At 37.5% G+C, this 8,785-nt stretch overlaps 1 protein-coding gene across 1 annotated transcript in view; it reads left to right on the plus strand.

The window, feature by feature from the left end:
- Window positions 1–276: 276 nt before the first annotated feature.
- Window positions 277–8,785, plus strand: part of TPH2 (tryptophan hydroxylase 2) — an 88,946-nt gene continuing 80,437 nt past the window's right edge. The window contains 4 exon segments of the mRNA XM_006923753.2: window positions 277–381; window positions 2,819–2,971; window positions 5,527–5,710; window positions 5,821–5,921. Coding sequence (XP_006923815.1) covers window positions 277–381; window positions 2,819–2,971; window positions 5,527–5,710; window positions 5,821–5,921 — 543 coding nt within the window.

The raw sequence follows: 8,785 nt of genomic DNA on the forward strand, positions 1-8,785 counted from the left end.
ATAACCCCAGGCTTCAGGTCTGTAATCTGACCGTGGCCATCAGCAGCCAGAAATGAGTTTCTTTCTAATCAGCCTTCCATCAGTCCCCAGTCACTCATATAAAGGAGCCTGGGAAGGGGAGAATTCGCATTGCTCTTTTTTTCAGCACCAGGGATCTGGACAGCGCCCCGAGTGGGCTTACTGTTCTCACGCTCCTTCCTCTCTCAAACTCCTCCAGCGCTGCTACTGCCCCTCTAGTCCCCCCTGCTGCAGAGAAAGAAAATTACATCGGGATCCATGCAGCCGGCAATGATGATGTTTTCCAGTAAATACTGGGCAAGGAGAGGGTTTTCCTTGGATTCAGCGGTCCCCGAAGAGCATCAGCTAATTGGCAGCTTAACAGTGAGTACTGAGTAGCTGGCTCTCTCTAGAGAGTTTTCTAGGGTAGCAATCATCTTATCCTGCCATGTGAACACCTGGAGTAGAGTAAGCACAAACACCTCAACACCTTCTATGATCTGTGTACCCTACCTTCCTCCTGTCTACCTTCAGTATTCCTTCTCTCCCCATAAAGTAAAGCAGATGTACTGATTGCTAGTGCTAAACTTTCTTTCCTCAAATTTTATAAGTAGAAAGCAAAAAAGGTCCTGAACATTAAGAATGAGAGGTTGTTATGAACCAGTCAGTGTCTTACATCCACAACCAAAAAGGCGTATAGAATTTTGAAAGGCCATTTGTTATGGAGTAGAAACAAGGAGAAGACATAAATAGATTTCTATGGTTCCTGCAAGATTGTTGTGTATCTTATACCCCATTCTATCCACAAAGCCTGATCTTTAAACACAGAAGTAATTTTTTTTCTACTTTTGTCTATAGGTACTGGTTATTGGAATGAAAGAAAAATCGAATTCCTTTCAAAAGTTTTCCTGCATTCTTCCTTAATTCATTTTTTTTCAGTTTAATTGATGGAGTAGTGAAAGCAATATACCACTTGTTTCAATCTTTAAGGCGGTTTTTATATTTTATTATTAACAGAATAAAAATAATATTTTGTATGATTTTAGATTCTGATTTAAGGTAATAGCCATGGGATTTAATAAAAAAGACAGTGAAAGAAAAATGTATTCAGATTCATAGTCATTAAAAATATTAAATGATATTTCATTACTGTACTAGACATTATCAAACAATTACAGTTCCATCTGTATCACAGAAAAATCTGTTTTAATATTGTAGCTCCAAATATGTGCCAGAGGATTGTATTGTACTGGTATATTATTACTGCTAAAAATGTTGAAAAGTAATCAGAGCAAGTTTTGTAGAACTTATTTAAATCAACTCGCAAAAATGAGACCAAAAACTTAAAAATTTTCTAACATTTAAATATCATGAATATTTGGATGAGATATTACATGAGGAAATCTGAAGTCTTAATGAACTGCTAGAAGGAAGAAAAGAAAACTCAGAGATATGGTTAATGTATGACCATTTCATATAATAAAAATGCTACTTAAATATATAAGATCTATGTGTTATGTGGTGAGAAAGAGGCAGATGTTGAGAGTAAATTTCAGCTTTTAATGACTGAACATACTGTCAAATGCCAATATTGGCATAAACTTCTTTCCTGTAAGTCATAAATAACAAAATATTATTTTTTATGATATGCAAATCTAGTGAGGCAATCCTAACATGTGAAAATAAAGCCAGTAGAGAAATCAGAGGAAGACAAGGGCAAATCACTATTCACTGGGTTCCATTTCTAATGCACATTTCTGTTTCATGAGAAAGTAATAGATTGGTGTGATTGTATTATATCATTATTTGCCAGGGAGAAATTTCTCTGTTTATTGAATTCTTCATTTGCATGTAAAAAAAAAATGCCCGAATTTTGCTTTGTCTGTCAAAAGTTTCCAGCTTTTTATTCTGCATTTCTGACAATGTGATGAGTTTCTGAAATCTGTCATTTTTGTCTTTAGTACTAATAGTCATTACTTACTCATGCATTATAGTATCTTGAATGGCTAATGAAGTGTTAATCTTTTTCAGTTTCTCAGAGTCTGCTCTTTGCTCCTAATGATTAGTTCTCTCTCTCTTCAGTCCCCTTACCTACATCCCTTCCTCCCTCTTCCCTATTCCCCCCCATCTCCCACCCCATTTCTTTTCTTTCTTTTTTCTTTTCTTTGTGGCTGAATTTTAACAGCCACTTTTCAGATATTATCTGCTGACACAGATGGCCTTATTTAAATATATCCCTTTGTGCTGAACTTCTGTAGATAGATTTATTCACATTGGCAATATGGATTTAATTGCAGAAAGTAAGGTTATCAATTTCAGTGCATGGCCTCACATATTTCAGAATAAAATGAATATTTTGTTTTTAAGACTTAATTGAAACTAAAATGAGTGTTGTAAAAAATACATTTAGTCTTTTTTTATATTTAATAATTAATGTAGTTTCCATGATTCAACTAGGCTCACAGATCAAATTTTATGATGTAAAATAAATCTAGAAAGGCAGGAATTATTCATATGTGAGATTTTTTTACTTTACGACAGTCAGATTTCTGTTGCTGTTGAAGTGAATCAAATCTGATCTCCCTTTACTTTCAACCACTGGATGATATCTTAGAGCATCAGGAAATAGTTTCCCAGAGTGAATTTGACCAATATTTATGATCAAAAGATATGGGTTGACATGGCAACTTCTCCTTGAGTTTATGTGATTGCTGGGGTTTCCAGCGTATGAATGGAATACCTGAAAAAAAAAAATCTAGTAGTAAAAGAGAACTCTGGAATCCTAATTAATATTTTTGTGTGTATTTCTTCCTTCCTGAAGCTAAATAAAGCTAACTCTAGCAAACATGATGATAAAAAAGGCAACAAGGGAAGCAGCAAAAGTGAAACTGCCGCAGAAAGTGGCAAGACAGCAGTTGTATTCTCCTTGAAAAATGAAGTTGGTGGATTGGTGAAAGCGCTGAAACTCTTTCAGGTGAATGTAAAATATTATTACATAACTTTAAAAGTGACTGTGTGCATGATTACAAATCTGTCATCTGTTCTGAAACATTGTTGAATCAATTTCTAGATAGTGTGTTGAAAGTTTCAAAGAACCAAAACTTCATTGGGAGTTTGACAAACAATGGAATAAGCAGATTTGTGTGGCCTATGTTTTATTAATTCAGAGTTAGCCAACTAGTTGTTCTGCAGACTGTTGCCAGGTAAGGAAGCCAGTAATTAAAACATGTGATCCTCACACATGAAATGCAGACACAAAAGGAGCCAAATAGGATATCTTTAAATATCAAGAGCCTGCAGCCTTTTTTTTTTTGATTTAATGTTTGAAGTACGCCCATGTCCTAGGATAACATTTGCTGCATAAAATGAGATATATGAGAATAGGCATTTGGTATTCCACTAAGCCTCATTGTTTCATGAACTTAGCATGTATTTTATAAAGATGAGTCATTCTCCTTATGTAGAAACTGGGACTACCTCTCTTTATCTTAGAGAAATACAGTGGCCTTTTCCCAGGCCCAAATCAGTGGTTTAAATACTCAAGAAAGAGCCTAGTTGAGGGTGAGGTTAGAAAAGCTTAGAAAAACTATTGCCTTCTTGCAGAGTATACCTGCTGGCTCCCCTTCTCTTCAGCAATCACCCTCCCTTACAAATAAATGTATTTTGTTTGGGGGCAATGGCTGCTGATTAGATAAGATAGGGAGCACAGCTTTTCATGGTGCCTTGGGCTGCTAGTGCAGTGGAAAGACGGTTGGAGTTATAGTCAGAGGATTCAGACTTGTGTTCTGGCGTGGCTAATCACAGTTGCTTCTTAGGTTCAATTTCTTCATTTGTGAAATAGCAATAATACTTCCTACTTAACAAGGTTGTTGTGATGAAGTAATATGAGTGAACGTGCTTTGTAAAGTGTACAGATATGAGGTATTATTGTAATGCCTCTTTGATGACTATAGAGGGGAATTAGCAGCCTCATTTGGCAAATATTTCCTTGTTCTCTTTTGACCTTGAAGAAAGGATCAGGCACCATAAACAGTGGTAATGGAAATCTGGGGAAATATTTTATGCATAATTCTATCATCCAGCGCTGTCTCTATACAGTGCCCGAAGGCAGGCCAATTTAGTTAGACAGCTGGGTGCAGTGGAAAAACCTCTGGAGAAGGTGTTAGCAGCCTTGGGTTTTTACTTGGTCATCAGCTAGTCATGGGACCTTACCTAAACCACTTAATCCATCTGGACTCAGTCCCCTTGTCTAAAAATACCTACTGTGCTTCAACCAAAGGACATTATAAGTCCAAAGTGACTGAATATGTATGAAGACTCTTGAACTTTGAACTTAATGATAGTCTAAATATGGCGTTAGTGTAAAGGTTAATCAAAACAAATAGAGCATGTAGTTTTCTTGTCACGGGATTCATTTCTTTATACAGAAGATGCTGGATGCTGTTTGATTTAATCTTACTCTGGCACTGGAAACTCCCTATCTTGCTCCTATGCTGAAAATTCTGAGACCATACAGCATTTTATTAGGAATTGTGCTGATGATCAGAATATATCATGTGGAGTGATGGGGAGGTATCTGCCTATTTGGGGATGATTTAGGGTAGAGAGGAGATTTTAGTCTGCACCTAATTCTTGGTAAGGGAAGACTATATCTCTGAGGAAATTTAAACCTGAGGTTTAAGTATTAAATTGTTGCCATCCCTCGGACATCTTATTGGAAGAAGACTTTTACCCCTGAAATCCACTATGGGGTGATAGTTTTAACAAAACATCCTTGTATGAAGCTAGCCTATGGGGGGCTGAAAGAGAACAGTTACTAAGGGTTTTTATGTTTGTTTTTTGTTTTTTCTCGGCTTTCAGAGATCTTTTCTTAGCTGCTTTTCTTCCTTTTCTTTTCCTAGGATGTGGGCTACGCCTGGGCCCATGTTTCCCAAACATCAGTCATTTTTATACCATCTTCCCAATTTCTGCCTCATCTGCCTACCATTTGTACTATTTACTTATTTTTTCGAAGATTATTTTATTTTTAAACTTTAAATCGTTTATTTGAGGACTTTATAGTAGACTTTATACCACCATAAAATCAGAGGTTTGAGTTTTAGTTATGTTTTTGGAAATGTATGAAAATAAATATAAAAATCTGGGGATTATATGATAATATGATAAGTTAATTCCCTCTCCCCCTAAATAATCATGCATACCACCAATTAGATGTGAACTGCCCTGGGAAATGATGATGTTCTCTATTATAATATATTTTATAGGGCTCTTTACTTATCTTAATACCCCACTCTTTTTTTTTTTTTTTTAATGAGACAGGAAAACTGACATACAGTTTCTATTTCTATTAATAGAGACACTAGTAGAAAACACATCCATGTTTTCATCAAGCAAGGAGCCAGGTGATTGTCTTTTCTTCTTCTAGGACACCTGGCACCTTTTTTCTTAAGAGCACAACGAGAACAGCTGGTGGCATCTCTTTTATTGTGCCCTGGAGGTGATGTAGAAATGTTGCTTATATTTCCACAGGAAAAACATGTCAACATGGTTCATATCGAGTCCAGGAAATCCCGGCGAAGAAGTTCAGAGGTTGAGATCTTTGTGGACTGTGAGTGTGGCAAAACAGAATTCAATGAGCTCATTCAGTTGCTGAAATTTCAAACTACAATTGTGACGCTGAATCCGCCGGAGAACATTTGGACAGAGGAAGAAGGCAAGGCCAGTTTTTGCTTGTCGGGTGATCTTGCAATCTGACAAATGTTGTAAAGGGGAAAACACAATCTGTGAGCTAATATTTTTGAAACTGCACTGTGTTTTCAACAGAGCTAGAGGATGTGCCCTGGTTCCCCCGGAAGATCTCTGAATTAGACAAATGCTCTCACAGAGTTCTCATGTATGGTTCTGAGCTTGATGCTGATCACCCAGTAAGTGTCCAGTGAAACCCATTATATACATGCTCTTTCAGCTCTGCCCATGTGCCAGGCTGTGTGCCATGTTCTGTGCCGTAATGCTTTATTGTAGAGCAATTTATTATTTATTCCCTATAATCGAGAGCAGACTTTTAAATGATAAAACTTCCCTGTAAATATGCATTGGCTGCAAGCAGGTTAGAAAGATAGCGTTTTCATACTGCATTTATTTTTTAAAAAGTTGGATAGAGAAGGAGATTCTAAACCTTGGAGAATATTCCTGTAGAATTAGACAGCTTGAAATATACTTGCAGATGGTGGCCCTTGGAAAAATGATAAACTGAAATGGATCATTCCTTTGGGGAACTAGGGAGGACTTGGCATTATGGGGCTCAGTGAGAGAATAAAATTATCTTTGCTATTTTCCTTGACTGGAGGTAGTTAGGAGTAATGTAGTAGACTTCAGTCTCAATGGAAAGGCAGAAGGTTTAGAATAAAGTCGTGATGGAAGACAAATCTCTTCCCACATCTACCAGAATCTATTTACCATCATCTCTCATCTACTCTAATAAAAACGACCACCTTTAAAGAAATATGATACGTAGGTTGGCATTTCCCATTATTCCCTTCCTCTCCCCTCACATTAGTTTTTATTTAACACAAGAGACCCGGAACTTCTTTATGGGCAGTTAATAGGCTGGGAGAAATAAGCAATGTACTCATTCGTTACAAACATTTTTTTCCTCCACGCCCGTTGTCTAAAAACAGGCAGATAAAAGGGTGAAACTCAAGCAGATTGGTTATGCTTACAGGAGGGCTTTGTGGTCTGAGGGTAATGGCTTATGATATTCATTTTATTTAAATGGAGGAAATCTAGAAATCTGATAGTGGAACTATATGCTATGCAGTGGTTCTCTAAGTGTGGTCCCAGGACCAGCGGCATCAGCAGCACCTGGGAGCTTGTTTTAACAAGCCCACACTTTAGTTTGAGAACTCTGATTTAAATATGACTGCTTCAACAAGAGGGAAATTTTCAATCAAACCAGTCATTTGGAACAATAAACCAGTTCAAACTAATTCATAACATATCATTCAAACAAATGTTCAGACAGATCTAATTAAATTGTATTATTTCCAAAAAGCTGAATTCAAAGACAGTATATTATATTTGCCATCATAGCCTAACATTTCAGAATAATTCACAGCAATTCACATGTAAAGCTCCAGAACATTAGTAAAACACCCAAAAGTGCCTTTAATAATCATCCATTTGTCGTCTTCCCCTTGTCCATCTCCAGAGGAGTCAGAATGAGCACGAAAGTATAATTTAAGAGGTAGCAGTATTAGGACTTCCCAGACACAAGCCGTTATCCTGCAGGATGACCTTGGGCAAGTCTCCCTACCTTTGCTCTTCAAATGCCTTGTGTAAAAAGTGGAAGTAAAATTCTTATTGACCTCAAAGGGGTGTTCGTAAAGCCTAGTTAATAAAACAACTGGAGAGCATTTTGCCAAGAGTAAATACTTAATTCCAGGAATGGAAATGCTGTGTTAAATCATCCAGATCGATGCCTGAACAGTAAAGAATTTCTTGCTAATCTCGTATTTCCAAATCCTCCCCTTAGTCTAATTTGAAAATTACTCATCTGCAGAAAGGGGATCAACCATTTTAATGGAACAGCTACAGGAACCACTGACCTTGCTGTGAAAAAATTTATTCCAATATGCAGCGTGCATTGTCCAGTGCTTTATTTTGTTCCATTACTCCTAATTGCACCCACCTTATGAAACCTTCTCTTATTTTCTGTGCAGCCACCTAAAATAATGGCAAGTACTTAGCAATCTTCTACCTCACTCATTTTTTTTAACCATACATATTTCTTTTACAAGCACACCAAATGTTTATTATGCAAAACTTGATGTTGGTAAGCTGGTGTTTTCTATAAGTTACTATTTGATGAGGATGGAAAAAGTTGTGTAAGGACTTTCTGTGCTTAGGAGTAATCCCTGCGCTGAGACAGGGGTGATTGTGAGAGGATGGCCCCTGTGCTGGGATGGTTCAGAAGGGGATTGGAATACAAGAGGTTGCCAAGGCTTCCTAGAAAGGATTAAATCTCTCTCCAGTTTGATGCCTCTCAAACTTCAATGGACAAATAAATCATCTGGAGGTTTTTTTAAAAATGCAGATGGAGGTCCTGAGGTTCTAGTGAGCTCCCAGTTGAGGCCTATGCTGGAGGTCTGGGGACCACACTTTGAGTAGCAAGGATCCAGACTGGGAGGATCTTTCAAAGTGTAGTCCACCTATGAGGTGCTTGCTCAAAGTGCAATACCTTGAGGCTCATGTGAAGCCAAATTAATCAGAACTTTCAGGGATGGACCCTGAAATCTGCATTTAAAAGGATTTGCAAGAGATTCTGATGAGCTCTAAAGTAGTAGAACTAATGTCCTAGCTCCATGATTCTCAGCCCTAGCTTTTCCATTCAAATGATCTGGGGGATTTAAAAATATATTGAGGCCAGAATCTCACCTCAGGGTGCTTAAATCAGAACCTCTGAGAATGTTGATCCTAATATTCTATCAGGGTTACTTACTTGGGATAGCTGCTTGGATGCCAGCATGCATTTAGTTGAGCCCTTCAGGGTGCTGGCTGGTCTTCAGTTTCTCTTGATTTAAATCGAGAGAGGAAGGGTGGGTGTGCGGAAGGCACTTTCTGGGCCCTAGGGCTGCCGGATTTAGTAAATAAACATATAGGATGTTCAGTTAAATTTCAATTTCAGATAAACAACAAACAATTTTTTCTTACAGTATGCCCCAATATTGCACGAGTGTCATGTATTTTATCTGGTAACCTTATTCCTGGCTTTAGGCCAAAGTAGATGGCC

The sequence above is a fragment of the Pteropus alecto genome, unplaced genomic scaffold, assembly GCF_000325575.1.
Source record: "Pteropus alecto unplaced genomic scaffold, ASM32557v1 scaffold76, whole genome shotgun sequence".
Classification (NCBI taxonomy): domain Eukaryota; kingdom Metazoa; phylum Chordata; class Mammalia; order Chiroptera; family Pteropodidae; genus Pteropus; species Pteropus alecto.